The sequence below is a fragment of the Schistocerca americana genome, chromosome 2 (genome assembly GCF_021461395.2).
Source record: "Schistocerca americana isolate TAMUIC-IGC-003095 chromosome 2, iqSchAmer2.1, whole genome shotgun sequence".
NCBI lineage: Eukaryota > Metazoa > Arthropoda > Insecta > Orthoptera > Acrididae > Schistocerca > Schistocerca americana.
Window position 1 is genome coordinate 370,613,125 of NC_060120.1, and position 19,016 is coordinate 370,632,140.

At 37.8% G+C, this 19,016-nt stretch overlaps 1 protein-coding gene across 4 annotated transcripts in view; it reads left to right on the forward strand.

Annotated features, from left to right (window-relative positions):
- LOC124596381 (prominin-like protein) overlaps positions 1-19,016 on the forward strand; it is a 527,082-nt gene that overhangs the window by 385,100 nt on the left and 122,966 nt on the right. For all 4 annotated transcript variants that reach the window (XM_047135497.1, XM_047135496.1, XM_047135495.1 and 1 more), the window contains 2 exons: positions 6,650-6,859; positions 6,961-7,204. In XM_047135497.1, coding sequence (XP_046991453.1) covers positions 6,650-6,859; positions 6,961-7,204 — 454 coding nt within the window. The remainder of the gene's footprint in view (positions 1-6,649; positions 6,860-6,960; positions 7,205-19,016) is intronic.

A 19,016-nucleotide genomic window follows, 5' to 3' on the forward strand; every position in this document is an offset into this window, starting at 1 on the left:
TTTCGCACCATACAAATATCTTATCTAAACCATTTTGCAATTTGTTTTGGTCATCTGATGACTTTACAAGACGGTAAATGACAGCATCATCTCCAAACAATCTTAGAGGGCTACTCAGATTGCCTCCTGTGTCGTTAGTATAGCTCAGGAACAATACTTCCTTGGGGAATACCTCAGCAACAAGTGTTCATCGGAGACAAGGGTATCACCTGGAGTGCCCCAGTGAAGTGTGACTGGACTCCTATTATTTTCTGTATTACATACATGACCTGACTGGAAGTTTGACTAGCAGTAGGCAGTTCTTTGCTGATGATGCTGTGGTGTACATGGAGGTGTCAAAGGTGGGGGACTGTACTATGGTACAAAATGATTTAGACAAAATGTTTAGTTGATGTGATGAATGGCAACTGGCTCTAAACATAGTAAAAATGTAAGTTAATGTTAATCAGTAGGAAAAACAAACCTGCAATATTTGGGTACAGCGTTAGTAGTGTCCTTCTTGATACAGTCACACATTTAAATATCTGGATGTAACATTGCAAAGCAGAATGAAACGGAACAAGCAAAGTAAGAGCATATGGACTATCAGACCAATTGTGTGATTGGATTGAGGAGTTTCTAGATAACAGAACGCAGCATGTCATTCTCAATGGAGAGAAGTCTTCCGAAGTAAGTGTGATTTCTGGTGTGCCACAGGGGAGTGTCATGGGACCGTTGCTGTTCACAATATACATAAATGACCTGGTGAATGACATCGGAAGTTCACTGAGGCTTTTTGCAGATGATGCTGTGGTGTATCGAGACGTTGTAACAATGGAAAATTGTATTGAAATGCAGGAGGATCTGCAGCGAACTGACGCATGGTGCAGGGAACGGCAATTGAATCTCAATGTAGACAAGTGTAATGTGCTGCGAATACATAGAAAGATAGATCCCTTATCATTTAGCTACAAAATAGCAGGTCAGCAATTGGAAGCAGTTAATTCCATAAATTATTTGGGAGTACGCATGAGGAGTGATTTAAAATGGAATGATCATATAAAGTTGATCGTCGGTAAAGCAGATGCCAGACTGAGACTCATTGGAAGAATCCTAAGGAAATGCAATCCGAAAACAAAGGAAGTAGGTTACAGTACACTCGTTCGCCCACTGCTTGAATACTGCTCAGCGGTGTGGGATCCGTACCAGATAGGGTTGATAGAAGAGATAGAGAAGATCCAACGGAGAGCAGCGCGCTTCATTACAGGATCATTTAGTAATCGCGAAAGCGTTACAGAGATGATAGATAAACTCCAGTGGAAGACTCTACAGGAGAGACGCTCAGTAGCTCGGTACGGGCTTTTGTTAAAGTTTTGAGAACATACCTTCACCGAAGAGTCCAGCAGTATATTGCTCCCTCCTATGTATATCTCGCGAAGAGACCATGAGGATAAAATCAGAGAGATTAGAGCCCACACAGAAGCATACAGACAATCCTTCTTTCCACGAACAATACGAGACTGGAACAGAAGGGAGAACCGATAGAGGTACTCAGGGTACCCTCCGCCACACACCGTCAGGTGGCTTGCAGAGTATGGATGTAGATGTAGATGTAGAAGCAGGTGAGGATTGTGGTAAGGAAGACAAGTTATCAACTTTAGTTTATTGGGAGAATTTTAAGAAAGTGTGAGTCATCTGTAAAGGAGACGACACATAGAATGCTGGTGTGACCTATTTTTGAGTACTGCTTGAGTGTTTGGGATCTGAATGAAAGGAAGATATTGAAGCAATTCAGAGGCAGGCTGCTTGATTTGTTACCACCAGGTTAAAACAACACACAAGTGTCACAGTGATGGTTCTGGAACTCAAATGAGAATCCCTAGAGGGAAGACAACATTCATTTGGAAGAACATTATTGAGAAAATTTAAAGTACTGTCATTTTAAGCTGACTACAGAATGATCCTACTGTTGCCAACATACATTTCCAGGGTGTATACGACCTGGGACAACCGGGAGATCTGGGAAAACCCGGGAATTTTTTCATCTGAGAGAAAAACCGGGAAAAACCGGGAATTTTTTAGAACTCCAAAAATTTTTCATTGTTTTAGTTTTCAGTTAAATTTTTGTGATTTTGAGTGGTAAGAACCAATACTCCAACAAAGGATATTACAGTATCCCGCATCTGCAGAATAATACTGCAGCAACAAAACATGAACGAGAGAAAAAAAAAAAGAAAAGAAAACTTAAGTGGCAAAGAAAATGTGCCATATACAACAAAAAAACACAGTGCTCATATAAGCATCTGCCAACAGCAAAGTGTGTCAAAGGCGTTAGGAAGACTATGCAATGCTTCCTAACAACACATTGCCTCCAATGAGCATGACGCGGCAGCTCTTTACATTAGATTCTTTTCAGGAGATGCGGGCTCTTGTGCATGTGCAGTTGAGTTGCGTATGAGTAGTATCTTCTCCCGCTTCTGGCTACAGATATATGGCTGGGCGCCTCCATCTAGTATTGCTCCGGTACGGAAATATCTTAGATTCGGGGCTGATGCACAGAGTTCTGTTTTTGCTGTTTCCTCTTCATTTATTGCTGTAACATTAAATGAAAAGAAAACGGATTTCTGTGGCCGGAAGCTATCAAATGAATTAAAACATGTTTGCATAATTACACTCTAAATCTCTCCAGGCAAATGCCAGGATGGTTCCTTTAAAAGGGTACGGCCGACTTCCTTCCTCGTCCTTCCCTAATCTGATGAGACCGATGGCCTTGCTGTTTGGTCTCTTCCTTCCAACACTCCAACTCCTCATAATTACAGAAGGCTAAAATATGTTATTAATTTCAGGTTTTATTTCAACCTTTCTGACAGTCAAGCCTTAATCGCCTTGCATAACAATGAAGTTATTTTAGTCGGTTTGCTAAAGAGATTTGGCTTTTATTAATCTTTTCCACTGAAGCAGTCAGTTTATTTGAAACAAAGTGTTTCTTTCACGCTGTTGGCTAGTTTCAACTGTTCGCTGCATTTCAAGTGCATGTGTTCCATCTTCTACCTTGTATGGCATTAGGCCATAATAAAGAACCAAAGATGAGATAATTCAAGAAAATTTACATCCGAATCTGGACATACGAATGTGCACTTTAAGCCGAATTATGCATTTCAGAATGGTTCACAAAATTCCGATGCTCTTGAAGTATCCTCCAATGTCTTTTTTTTTCTTTTATGACATAATGCACGATCTTTTAATTTTTTACACGTATGAACATACGGGCTTCCTGCGTCATCGTAGCTGCGCAAGTGCAGTGACGGCTGTTATCTAGCGCTCTCTGGTAATGCTGAAACGAATCAATTTCTAACAGGTCACGGGAAAATATTGCGAATGGTGGTTTGAAAAGCGTCACTTTCAAAGTAAATTTCCTTTTATGCAAGATGAACTACATGCAAAAATGTAAGATGAATTTCTTAAATCACAGAGCATTTGACTCTCATTTAAAAATCAACTCTTTGAGGACGACCATCTAGAAGAATTTCGCGCCCAGAAGATCGGTCATTTATGTCGTTATTAAAATTTTTCTGGCACATTTGTGTGATGAATCTTAAAGTGTAACATGCGGAAGAAAGATCAATATTATATGTGAAAGCTTAGCTTCTCTTGCAGCTTATTAATCTTAGAGACCAATCTTATATGTGAAAGTTTTTCGTTTCTTGTAGCAACACTATGTATATTAATTCAAACCATTAACTTTTCTTATTTGTGTGTTCACACTACTTAAGAGTGATCTTGCTATTGACTGACTACATCACGTGTCCTATGCTGTCATCAGCTGGGGCGAGATGACATTAAATGAGCTATAACTGGCTTACAAAAGCATGTTGCAATCTCGATTTCAATGATTCGGAAAGTAACATGCGGTGTTTGGTGGTATTCGAATTTATACGTTCGTAACACGAAAATATGCAGCGTACACGTTGCTGCACATCAATGATCTTTCCAAAATGTGTTTTTTTTCCCTGAGTTTCGTTTTCTAAAGTGTCAGGAAATTCTATGTCTGTGTATAAAACCATAAACATTCAAAGGATTGATAAGTTTTACACTGCCGAGGAAAAGTATACTGTCATTTCACACGGAAAAACTGTATTTTCAACTGATGAATCCGGGAATTTTTTCCCTTGTCCATGTATACACCCTGATAGACTGTTGTTGTTGTTGTTGTTGTTGTTGTTGTTGTTGTCGTCGTCGTCGTCCCCCACTCTGTCAGTGAATGGAACAGGAAAGGAAATGGCTAGTAGTTTTACAGGGTACCCTCTACCACACACACTGGGTAGCTTGCAGAGTATGTATGTAGATTTAGATGTAGGTATAATGAACAACACAAAGGGAAGGAACCAAAATAACAACTAAATTATGTAGCACACATTATTCAACCACTCACAGAATTTGCTTTCATGTAAATGTATTTTGTCACTTGAGTGATGAGTTTCCAAAAAAAGCTAAATTGGAAAACTTTCAAGGCTTAAGATAATTTGATGTGGTCAAGAAACTAGTTTTTTCACTAAGAAATGTTTAAGCATGTTGATCTTAACCAATGTGTTTAAATATTTCTAGCGAAAAAACTATAATAAATTATAAACAGAAATGTGTAAAGATCAGGTGATCTCCAGGTGCTGTAGGGAAGGTGAAGGTGAAGGGGAAGACAAGGGACAATATAGAGAAGAAAGGGAACTGGTGGAACACAGAAAAAAGTTCAAAAGTGATGTTGTGTATAATGAAATTAACGTTAGGAATTTCTCTCTTCTAACAAATCAGGTTGTAATAAAATAACACCTGAAGTGACACAGTTTCAGAGGCGCTATTGGTCTCATACACATTTTATGTATATATATTGAAGCTGCAAGTGAAAATTTTGTACCAAGGCTGGGAATCAAACCCGGGTTCTCCTGTTTACTAGGCAGGGGCATTAGCCACTAAGCCATCTTGGCACAGCAGTCCACACAACTGCACGGATTATCCAGGCATACCTCCCTCCTCAAACCAAATTCTCACTGCCACCCCAGTCTACTTTAAATTCTGCATTACACACCAACAGAAGTGCTGAGGCTCTCCACGTTCTGGAATAGCAGCTCAGCATTGAATGTAAAATGGGGGATCCAGCCTGAAACCCTGGTCCAGATACTTATCCATTTTAAAAGACATAATTTCAGATGTAATGGTCTCATACAGATATGATTTTATGAAAAAAATACGTGTTTGAATTGATTGTTTTTCATCTTAGTATTTTAGTTCTCATTTGAATTCCAAAACATTTCTTTGACACAAACTTTTCCAGAACCTTCATAAAACCTATGGCTAACACTTTGGTACCTCTTACTTTTGTATGCGGATAGTGTAGTTGTACCCTTTTTTTAAATTTGAAATTATTAATTTTCTTTGTAAGAAAAAGAGAACTGTTTATGAAGTGTCCATAACTATGCCATGTTCTTCCAATTCCTAGTCTTAGTGACTTTTTCATTTGGTGTATAGGCATGTAATGTTTCAATAAAACATTTCTGTATTCAGCCCAAATTTGCTTTGATCAAGTACATTGGTCAAAATAACAAAATTATGAAGGCCTAGATACCACATTTGCACTTTTTCTTTGTGTTTCAAATCCGGAGTCCTCAATTGGCAACCACAGATGAAAAATTGAAATTGTATAATATGGCTTTGGGTGGTCAGTAGTTAAAGATGTGTAAAGTGGTTGATACTATGGATATATCTGAAGGAAAAAGTATAGTACATTTTCATGAAGACTTAATTTACACAGCTTTATTTGATGTGTCAATCAAAGAATTGGGTCCGAGCTGATCATCCTAGCAAGGAGGGGAGGGCAGTGGTACCCTTATTGTGGTATGCAAGGATAACTGGGTGGGTCGGTGGATTTGGGGGGGGGGGGGGGGGGGTCAACATTTTCCTTGTCCACCTTGTTTGGTGCACTTTGATTTCCACCTACAAAAAAGTCTAACTGAAAAAATGTTTTTTGATTGACAGCGGAGGTTATGACCACTGGAGGTGAAAACACAGACAACATTTATACCATTTGTAAATTTAGAAAAAACTTTTGACAGTGCTAAATGGAATTCACTCTCCAAAACACAGAAATTATCAGCAATCAAATACAGTGAATGATTAGATACAACTTATACAGAAACAAAAATGTAACTGAGAACATGAAAGGGAGGCACTAGCTGAAAACTTACAGTAAAGTACTAAAGAGAAACTAGAAAAAGGATTTAAAGTTTGTGGGAGGAGAGAAAAAATCTTTAAAGTTCACTGGTAATGCAGTAATTCTGACAGATGCAGCAGAGGATTTGGATGAAGATAAAGTTCAGTCAGATTTAAAAGAATGTATAAATTAATAGGAGATATTCTGAGCCTTCTAGCAACAGGTAATTTGGTAATGGAGTGAAATGTGATGGGTAAAAATTGGAGAGGGAGACAGAGGTTTGAATGTAGTAATAATATTCAAATGGATGTATGTTTACTAGTTTGCAGAGATGAAGAGAGTTGCGCAGCGTAGACTAGACACTGAAGAGCTACAAAAATAACTGTGAAATCAATGATAGAGCATACTGACAAAGGATGACTGGTATCTCATTCAACCCTGTTTTTAATTCTTCCTTTTTCTTTTCAGAGCTGTGTGGGTTATGTTCCTGTTCTCAACAGTTTTAATGCTGGTAACCTTAGCACACTTTGTGGTTGGAGTAGTACTCCAGCGAGCAGGTTGCGATACACTACAAAATCCTGAGGACAGCCAAGTATTTGCACTGATTGATAAGCATGTGGATGTCGCTAGTATATTTCCATCCAATTCTAGTAACATTACCCTAAGCTCTATCGTAATGTAAGTATGAAACTTGTGTGTTCGCATAGCGAGAATAGAAATTTTGAGTCAGTTTGTGTATTCAAGGGACCAAATATTTCAATGAAGCTATTTGTTTTTAGGTCATGTCATATGAATGAGAGTTTGTTTGGAGTACTTCGAGTATTGGATGCTGTAAATATAGCAGAGATTAAGAATTTTTCAGAGAAGTACAGGATTGAGGAAAAAATCCGTGCCTTGGAGGGCAGCATAAAAATTGGTGATGATGTAAATTTTGTTATACTGGATGAAAATACCAGAAAAGATCTTGAGAGTTTAAAAAACTCTCCACTCAATTATATTAATTTCACAGCATTTTCTTCTGTGGTAAGTATGCAGCATTGACAACAGTTTTTTCTCTGCATTGTGTGTTGAATGTTGTTGAAAGTTCTTGAAATGTGTAAGAATAAACATACATATTATGTTAATACGTGACTTGTCGAGAATGAGCAGCAGTAATGGCTTTGCAGAGCATTAGCTGATTTTGAACAATTGACAAGTAACAATACTCAAGTGCCACTCACCGATTCCCATACACTTCGAATATGTTGTAGTCTAGGTCAGAATATGAGACACGTATTTTTTTATACTTGCCCAAATGGCTGTTGAAGTGATGAAAACCCTCCCGAAGAAAACACAGTTATCATTTTTCTGAGCACATATTGGCGAAACGGTAGGGGATATAACAAAAATGTTGAAACGTAATTTCCATGGTTGCTACTGTACTTTACAACTTGTGCCATCACATCTTTAAACATTTGATGTGTTTTGAATCGTCCCCTCACCTCACAGTTTTTGAAACAGTAAAAAGTTTATTTAAATCCGATTATATATTTAACAGCAATTCAACCACATATGATAAAATTATATCCTGAAGTTGCAGTAGTCAGACATAAGTTGGAAGTAGCTGTATATACCACTCTATGCGTGCTCTTTCCGCTGTAAGACCCTTGTCATACATAGTGACAGTGTTGTTTGCATTTCCACAATGCAGCCATAAAAGACAAGCTTCTGAAGGATTTTAATTGAAACAATAAGGTCTCTCTCTCTGTTGAGTCCAGGAATAACCAACGTAGAGGTGGCGAGAGGCTATTCCCTTTTTTTTTTTTTTTAAATATATATGTTTGTTGTTTGTTTTGTTTCATTTCTTTGGTTGTTTGACATCTACTTCATTATTTTACAGTATTTAGGTTGTGTTGCATCATCTTTGATAGCCATTGCAATAATGAGGGGACGCTGTATTACCCACTGCAAAGCAGTGCTGCATGCAGAAACATATTATTGCACAATTTACAGCATGTATCACAATTTTTAAAGCAATAATTAACAAGAGGCTCACATTTATCAGTTTTTCTGTGATTTATCTGAACTTGAACTAGGCATACCTGAACATGTTCACAAATCAAGGGGATGAAAACTGATTATGTATCAAACATTAAATTTTCAGGATATTATTCGGCAGGTGCAAATTTACATCATAGCCCTATAGTAAGGTTATGTCAGAGAACTGTTCTACAAAATTCTTCCATGGCCTGAATGTGGACACATCAAGTGGCCAGATTTTGCCAAGCGTTACAGCAGGAATCGTCATACATCTTACGTCCTTATTTCCTTATTCTAAGTATGTGCGATAGATCGCCATAAGATGGTATTATGGGAAAGACCAATCTGTGCTATAAATTATTACAAAGGCTGTGGTCACTATGAGCACATAGCAAGCTTAATATGGACTTATTATGGCTACATGTACATTGAGACCCATACTCCGGGAAGAGGGTGGTGACGAGGGCACGATGCCCTTGGTCTACCCATGTGCATATGGCCGTCTCGTGCTTACACCCATACACATGGGGCTGTGTGGGTATAGACATCGAATCACTTGGGGGAAACATGATAATGAGGAAGTGTTGGACGTCTGGACAGTAGAATAGGTATGCATTAACGTATGCGTGCACTTTAACTGCATGTGTACAGGTGCATGTACTGTCATTCGGTAATCACTGCTCCCATGAACTGGCAGCCAGAATTTGCAGACCAATACAGCACAATGAATCCAAAGAATGTACTACACCTATTACACAAAATCTTCGATCATCTGCAATACAAAATTGACTCTATCATTACCGATGAGGTAACATTGTTCGCATTACATTTAGCGAATTTGATAAGAGTCCATCGACACCGATGTATTTCTAGGCAGTTAAAGTACTTTGGCCTATGATGACAAAAGTGTCCTTAGGTTGTTGTAGGGGAAGAGGTCTTTGAAGAGCATTGTGAGGATGTTATGGAAGACGGTAAGAACAGTAAAATGGTAATAGATTTGGAATGTAAAAAAAAGGCAGTTATGTTTTGGCGCAGGAAGAAGAGGAATAAGAGTTTAAAAACAGTCCAACATAATTTCAGAAAGATTAAGGATACAAAATCACTATACAGATGGGGAACACAAATTACTGAAGCTGGGACATGAAGTGACGAATTATTACAGATTTCCAAATGTGTATTGGAACAATTCCAGAATGCATTGATAAATCAGTAGCTATTCATGACTTGGACCTGTAAGGCATAAAATTATTTCCAGAGAGATTAGTGAATTTGTTACTTAAAAACAGTAAACCAACAAAGAACAGTTAGTAGAACATGCTAATGTATTGGTGGCAAACATAAAATCATATATTGCATCATTAGGAGAGGACAATATTTACAATTCAGACCAACCTGGATTTAATTTGAAGACAAACACAGATCATACCCTATCCTTTAAAGGAACACTAAAAATTGAATGTCTCATTCAATCGTTGAATTTGAGAACCTGCAACTAGACGAAACAACCTATCCTATCAGCAAGTGTTGTTTTACAGTCCCTTTTTCTCATAACCCTACAGGAAACAGGTCGCCAGTTTGAACCCATTGTTCAACAAGCTATTTACAAAACTGATAATATTGTTTCATTTGCTTCAACATCTTGTAAATTAACATCAGGTCTCGCTATTAAATGGTTTGTGGATCTTTGCTTACCTACTGTTGGTGAATAATCTGTTCCGTGTTTGAATTCCTGGACAGGACAAACGGAAAGAAATTTAACAACATAGGCGAAAGTAATTAGGACGTAAAAATTATGACGACTCCTGCTGGGACAACTGGCATAGTCCAGCCACCTGATGTTTACACATTCAGACCATGGAAGAATTTTCTGAAACAGTCCTCTGATGTAATAATACTATACAGCTATAATGTAAATGTGCACCTGAGGAGTAATATCCCAAAAATTCAATCTTTGATTCATAATCGGTTTTCATCCCCTCGATTTGTGAAAATGTTTTAGGTATGCGTGGTTCAAGAGTGGATACATCGCAGAGAAAACTTATAAATAAGAACCACCTGTTAACTATTGCTTTAAAAATTGTAATACATACTGTAAATTGTGCAATACTCAGATGTGCGCGGTGCAGAATGTGTATGTATATGCAGTCCTTATCTGCAATGGATAAAACAATGTCTCCTCATTATTGCACTGACTATCAAAGATAATGCAATACAATAATACTGTAAAATAACAAAGTAGATGTCAAATGTAATATGCAAAACAAACAACCAAAGAAATGAAACAAAACAAATAAACAAATCAAAGACCATGAAAAAATAAGACGGGAATAGCCTCTCGCCACCTCCATGTTGGTTATTCCCAGACTCGTCAGAGAGTGAGACCTTTTTGTTTCAACTACGTTTTTTGGAAGCCCGTCTTTGATGGTTGCACTGTGAAATTGCAAACAACACTATCCCTGTGTATAACAAGCATCGTATGATGAACAGTGTATGCATATAGTGGTGTATAGAGATACTTCCAAAGTATATCTGACTACTGTAACTTCACGACATAACTTTTATCATATATGGTTAAATTTGTTGTTAAATAGACTATTAGATTTACTGCACACAAACTTTGTACCATTTCAACAATTGTGAGGTGAGGGGAGGGGAGGGTTTTGAAATATATCAAAATGTGTAAAGACGTGATTACACTGTAAAGTACAGTAGCAACCACAGAAATTGTGTTTCAACATTTTTGTTATATCTCCTACTGTTTTGACAATATGTGTTCAGAAAGATAACAACTGTGTTTTCTTCAGAAGGGTTTTCATCACTTCAATGGCTGTATGGGCACACATAAAAAAATGCGTGTCCCATATTTTGACTTAGACTACTACATATTTGAAGTGCATTGGAATTGGCGAGTGGCACTTGGGTAGTGTTACTTGTGAGTTAGAACTGATGTGCCCAGTAGAGATAATACTATTTCACTGCCAGCCTGGTGTTTTAGTTCTGTCAGAATATTCAGCTTTTTGAAATGAACTAGTTCCTCCTTTGAGCATTGAGATGTAAGGTCTTACAGGCAACATGTATTTGAATATTGGTGTATGGAGATTGCATTGCTAACTACTTTTCATAAAAACTTAGCAGTTCACTTTTGAGGAGAATTATTTAAAAAATGCATGACATAAAGCAATGTAGAAATCAATTGGAAAGGAAACTGTGACGAGGACAAATATGATGTAGCAAAGAAAAATAACCATCAAATGATCCATATAAACAAATATGTAATGGACCTTGTAACACTCTCTTCCTAAAAGTAACATAAAAACTTGGTACTGTCAGCTCAAGAGAAAAAGTGTTCCAGTACGTGTTACTCATTATCACATTACTTCAATTGTTTCTACTGGCGCAAGATTGTGACTCGGTTATACTTTGGCTTCCAGAAAGGCTTCTCCTCTGTACATGCCATTCAGTCTCAGACTGATGAGTGTCGCCATATCCACGGAAGTGTGTGTTTGTGTGTACGCGTAGTTGTGCGTGTGAATGTGTGTACTTTTGGTAAATTCTGAGGTGACATGAACAGAAGGCCTATAAGATACAACTTTTTTAGTTGTTTGGTGACTGAATAACTTTTTTAAGCATGTACTGTCACTTGTTGGAAGGTCCCCTGTACCCTCACTGCGAGAAATATTTGTTATGTTTGTCAATTTTCATTGAATTTCTGCAAGTAATATTGCTTCAGAATATGAATCAACCTTGCTGATACTGTATATTTCATTGAATTTATATTGAGGATTGCTTTTTATCCAGCCACACATTTACTTCCTTTAACAAACCATTGAGCATTTCAGTATTTTGATCCAGCAACAAGGTTCATAATTAAGTAAATGCTTATTCATAAATATGGACACAAAACTTAATTAAAGGCTACTAATTTCCACTCAATAAAAAAGCAAATATTGTAACAACAATAATAGTTATGACAGGCAGTCTGAGTGCAGTCAACAATAATGATTTAACAGTGCCAGAACAGCAGAATGTTTCTTCTCGTAACTGAATGAGTCAAGAATCAGGCTACTCAAATTGTTGTTCGCAGTGGTCCAGAGGGGTCTGAATGTGGTTACATGACTGTTTACAGTGATGGATAGAGATAGGGTGAACTGTGACATAGAAATACCAATGTGTGAATATGAATAGTACTTCTTCATGCCCATGAAATACGATACTTGCTACTTTTCAGAGGCTGTACAATAAAACAGGTTTGTATGAATGGGTATGATTTACATGTACAAAGCCAGTAATTTAATTTTCTGCACAATATATTTACGCTTTGCACCCACAAATGACTGAACAAGAATTTATGGGATGCATTCAAATGATTTTTATTTAATGGTTGTCATCACACCTTTTCAGTAAAATAGAATGCAAATAGTCACTAAAATTTGGCAATATCATTTCTTCTATGCATACCTTTAAGGGAACATTCATGTTCAACTTTGTACCTCTGATGATACGTCAGCTTAATTAGATACATATTGATTGCATCTGGAACAACTTAATCCACAGCAATATAATAATCAGTTTCAAATTATGAAAAGAAGAACTAGTCTATTCAGTGCATAATTCAATAAAAATATTTAATGCTTGTTTTAACTTTTGCTTAGCCACTCGTGGTGTCTTCATGTCCCCCTGTGGACAGAGCTACCCCTGGAGATTGTGAACCCCAGCAGTAAACCACTGCTTTGGTTTGCTGAATGAAAGTATTACAGACTGATTTCACTTAGAAGAATGTGAATGTGTAGCTCAGTCAGCTAAAATGCTAAAGAGTGGTTTCACATGAAAAAACAAATACACGGTTCAACTGATAGAAAACTACAGACAAGTTTCACTTGAAAAGAAAGAATGAATAATTCAGTTAGTATGCAAAACTACAATGGACTTTGTCAAACTTTCATTTGAAAATCTTGAGTGAACCAACCGAAACTTAAAACTAAAACCGACTGAATTGATTGATTTTCATTTGGTTGCTCCTGAATACTAGTTTCACTCAAATGAATTTGACTGATAAGTAAAACTAAAACCGAATGAGTTGATATTTTTCAAACAACTGACTGAATTGATTATTATCATTTCATTGTTCCCACTTCTAGTATGTTACCTGCCACTCTTGTTGCACCCCTCCATCTTTTACTTTCTCCATTGTGAGAAGGTATGATATTTGTGACCCCACTGACATATTTTACATCGCGCAGAATTACCACAGTAATGTGTTGGTTAGTTCCGTGCATGACATTGCACAACAAAACATATTGAAATGGAACTAATCACTTTACAAAGTGTTAATATAGTGGTTGCCCGCTGAACATTTACAGATGAGTACACATAATCAAGAAAAAAACTTGTTTAATGACACAAGTACGTTGTAACACATGCTAGATAAACAACTAGTTCATAAATATTCTTCTGTATAATAGGAAATGTTGCCCAGAATTAATCTGAAAGCAATCTGCCAGTTATTTTATGTAAAATGATTGGGTAAGTGATCAGAGATTTTGACAGGATCATTATTCACCCATTTCTAACCTAAAGACAGTTTTAATGAAATTTAATAAAGGGATTCTTTTTTGTATTGTAATTATCAGTGTCAATGTTCCTTCTGAACTGTAATGATATTTCATAAGGGAAAATATGAACTGTCATTAAAATACCTAAGTGCGTAAACAGTTGTCCATGAGATATCGAGCGTGAGCATCAAGGGCACCCATGCTCAGGGGCAAAGGGACCATGAAACCCCTCCTGACCTCTAGCATTCAGGGAAAGGAGAAAATATAAGGTACTCAGGTGTTTTTATTTCATGAAAATGATTTAAAAGTTGGTATTACTTAGCTTTTTACCAAGGTCGGAACTGGACTTTTTTTGGCTGCTTAAAAAGTTGCCCTTTGTGTTCCAAAATGCTAAAAATATTCTATACTCCTAGGCCTAGTACCCCACTCCTGTATGAATCCTCATCAGTCTGTAAGGTCAAAAATTTATGCCTTGATTACCAATTCCTGCCTATTCTTCAAGTTTATCACTGCTTTTGTACATCTTTATGTTCGGAATAGTGTGTATTGTTTTTTCTTAAAGCTGAGAGATCGTGTCAGACATCCGGTCAGTTACCTACTATTCACATTGTTTACTATTTACTCTGTTGCTGTGCATGTACTAGGAATAATTATAATACTTGTCACCCGCAAAAATGATTTATTCTGCCTCATTTGGTGATCTGCAAAAATTACGTACCCGGCTTGATTTGTATTAAAGGGGAAGATGATTAACATATATGAGAAACAGCAGAGGCCCAGCATTAAACCTTACAGAATTCTATAAAGTGAAGGAAACCATTGTGGACAGCTCATGAGATCCAACCACTGACAGCCGAAGGTGTGTGGAAGGAGACATGGCCTCGAAGACAAGACACATTTATCAGGCTTTCAACTGACCAGAAGAACCTGGTGTAAACTGAACAGAATCTGCGGTGGACATGGAACTACTACGTCCTTCTTGCACAAGTGGGGTCTCTCAGATAACTGATTGTGTGCTGTTAATCTTCAGAGTCACTATTGACCACACTGTAGAGGAACGTCACAAGAGATGTTTCAGTGAAGACTGGAACCATATCCAACAACAGTGGAATGGAGAGACACTGTTGATGTCACTCTATAAGACCAATTGAGACCGGAGATCTTAGATATCCCTTTTGTACTTCATTGTGTAAATATTGCTGTAAATTGTGTGTGTGTGTATGCGGGTAAGCTACTACAAACAGCATAGTGAACGCATTATTGTGGCCAAGATAGATACGAAGCCCACACCTACTACAGTAGTACAAGTTTATATGCCAACTAGCTCTGCAGATGAAGAAGAAATTGAAGAAATGTATGATGAAATAAAAGAAATTATTCAGATTGTGAAGGGAGACGAAAATTTAATAGTCATGGGTGACTGGAATTCGAGTGTAGGAAAAGGGAGAGAAGGAAACATAGTAGGTGAATATGGATTGGGGGACAGAAATGAAAGAGGAAGCCGCCTGGTAGAATTTTGCACAGAGCACAACATAATCATAACTAACACTTGGTTTAAGAATCATGAAAGAAGGTTGTATACATGGAAGAACCCTGGAGATACTAAAAGGTATCAGATAGATTATATAATGGTAAGACAGAGATTTAGGAACCAGGTTTTAAATTGTAAGACATTTCCAGGGGCAGATGTGGACTCTGACCACAATCTATTGGTTATGACCTGTAGATTAAAACTGAAGAAACTGCAAAAAGGTGGGAATTTAAGGAGATGGGACCTGGATAAACTGAAAGAACCAGAGGTTGTACAGAGATTCAGGGAGAGCATAAGGGAGCAATTGACAGGAATAGGGGAAATAAATACAGTAGATGAAGAATGGGTAGCTTTGAGGGATGAAGTAGTGAAGGCAGCAGAGGATCAAGTAGGTAAAAAGACGAGGGCTAGTAGAAATCCTTGGGTAACAGAAGAAATATTGAATTTAATTGATGAAAGGAGAAAATATAAAAATGCGGTAAGTGAAACAGGCAAAAAGGAATACAAACGTCTCAAAAACGAGATCGACAGGAAGTGCAAAATGGCTAAACAGGGATGGCTAGAGGACAAATGTAAGGATGTAGAGGCCTATCTCACTAGGGGTAAGATAGATACCGCCTACAGGAAAATTAAAGAGACCTTTGGAGATAAGAGAACGACTTGTATGAATATCAAGAGCTCAGATGGAAACCCAGTTCTAAGCAAAGAAGGGAAAGCAGAAAGGTGGAAGGAGTATATAGAGGGTCTATACAAGGGCGATGTACTTGAGGACAATATTATGGAAATGGAAGAGGATGTAGATGAAGATGAAATGGGAGATACGATACTGCGTGAAGAGTTTGACAGAGCACTGAAAGACCTGAGTCGAAACAAGGCCCCCGGAGTAGACAATATTCCATTGGAACTACTGACGGCCGTGGGAGAGCCAGTCCTGACAAAACTCTACCATCTGGTGAGCAAGATGTATGAAACAGGCGAAATACCCTCAGACTTCAAGAAGAATATAATAATTCCAATCCCAAAGAAAGCAGGTGTTGACAGATGTGAAAATTACCGAACAATCAGTTTAATAAGCCACAGCTGCAAAATACTAACACGAATTCTTTACAGACGAATGGAAAAACTAGTAGAAGCCAACCTCGGGGAAGATCAGTTTGGATTCCGTAGAAACACTGGAACACGTGAGGCAATACTGACCTTACGACTTATCTTAGAAGAAAGATTAAGGAAAGGCAAACCTACGTTTCTAGCATTTGTAGACTTAGAGAAAGCTTTTGACAATGTTGACTGGAATACTCTCTTTCAAATTCTGAAGGTGGCAGGGGTAAAATACAGGGAGCGAAAGGCTATTTACAATTTGTACAGAAACCAGATGGCAGTTATAAGAGTCGAGGGACATGAAAGGGAAGCAGTGGTTGGGAAGGGAGTAAGACAGGGTTGTAGCCTCTCCCCGATGTTGTTCAATCTGTATATTGAGCAAGCAGTAAAGGAAACAAAAGAAAAATTCGGGGTAGGTATTAAAATTCATGGAGAAGAAATAAAAACTTTGAGGTTCGCCGATGACATTGTAATTCTGTCAGAGACAGCAAAGGACTTGGAAGAGCAGTTGAATGGAATGGACAGTGTCTTGAAAGGAGGATATAAGATGAACATCAACAAAAGCAAAACAAGGATAATGGAATGTAGTCTAATTAAGTCGGGTGATGCTGAGGGAATTAGATTAGGAAATGAGGCACTTAAAGTAGTAAAGGAGTTTTGCTATTTGGGGAGCAAAATAACTGATGATGATCGAAGTAGAGAGGATATAAAATGTAGGCTGGCAATGGCAAGGAAAGCGTTTCTGAAGAAGAGAAATTTGTTAACATCCAGTATTGATTTAAGTGTCAGGAAGTCATTTCTGAAAGTATTTGTATGGAGTGTAGCCATGTATGGAAGTGAAACATGGACGATAAATAGTTTGGACAAGAAGAGAATAGAAGCTTTCGAAATGTGGTGCTACAGAAGAATGCTGAAGATTAGATGGGTAGATCACATAACTAATGAGGAAGTATTGAATAGGATTGGGGAGAAGAGAAGTTTGTGGCACAACTTGACCAGAAGAAGGGATCGGTTGGTAGGACATGTTCTGAGGCATCAAGGGATCACCAATTTAGTGTTGGAGGGCAGCGTGGAGGGTAAAAATCGTAGAGGGAGACCAAGAGATGAATACACTAAGCAGATTCAGAAGGATGTAGGTTGCAATAGGTACTGGGAGATGAAAAAGCTTGCACAGGATAGAGTAGCATGGAGAGCTGCATCAAACCAGTCTCAGGACTGAAGACCACAACAACAACAACATGATAAGTAGTAGTAGTGACGACGACGACGACGATGATGATGATGATGATGATGATGATGATGATGACATATTATTATTCTCATCATCATTAAGCTCAGATTTAGAAAGAATATCTCATATTAGCCTTGACTTGCCCTTTTCTTGTATAATCTCCTGCAAATGATGGACAAGGGGTGACAAATTAAAGCCATTCTTCTAGATTTCCAGAAAGCATTTGACACTATCCCCCACTGCAGATTGTTAATGAAGGTCTGAGCTTACAGAATAGGTTTTCAGATATGGAGTGGTGTGAAGACTCCATTAAGTAATGGAACACAGTATGTTGTCCTGCATGGGAAATATTCATCAGAAACAAGGGTATCATCAGGAGTGCCCCAGAGATATGTGGGAGGATTGCTCTCGTTTTCTGTACACTCGAACTACCTGATGGATAGGTTTAGCAGCAATCTGTTGACTGTTTGCTGATGATGCTGTAGTGTATGGCAATGTGTCATTGTTGACTGACTGTAGGAAGATATGGGATAACTTAGGCAGAGTTTGTATTTGTTATGAGGAATTGCAGCTTGCTCTAAATGTAGAAAAATGTAAGTGATTACAGATGAATGAGAAAAACAGGCCTGTAATATTTGAATACAGTATTAGTAGCATGCTGCTTGGTATGTCATATCGATTAAGTATCTGGGCATAACGTTACAAAATTATACGAAATGGGATGAGCACGTAAGGCCAATAGAAGGAAAGACAAATGACTGACTTCGGATTATTGTGAGAATTTTTGGCAAGAATTGCTCATCTATAACAGAGACCGTGCTTGTGTGACCCATTCTTGAGTACTGATAGAGTTCTTGGTATCCTCACTAGGTCAGGTGAAAGGAAAACATTGATACATTGATGCAATTAAGAGGCATGTGATTTCGATCGGCACATGAGTGTTACAGAAACTATCGATGAACTCAGATGGGAATTCCTGGAGGGAAGGCTACAAACTTCTCACAAAACACAGTTGAGAATGTTCATAGAAACATCATTTGCAGTTCACTGCAGAATGATTCTAATGCCACCAATTTACATCTCACGTACCAACCATGAAGACAAGATAGGTTTGGATGGAGACATATAGACAACTATTTATCCTTTGCTTGATCTACAAATGGAACAGGAAAGGGTATGATTAGTACTGGGACAAGGTATCTGATGGGAACAAGTATATATAGCAGTTCTGAAAAAATATGTAGGGATTATGTTCATATTATTAATGATTAAAGTCCAAGTACATGTTAACGACAGGAATGTTGTTGATACAAGTATTTGTCAGAGTTTGGTAGTCTTCATTGAGGCACTATGTAAAAAAACGTAATGTGTAGTTTTACCACCTATTTTTTTCTTATTTAAGTA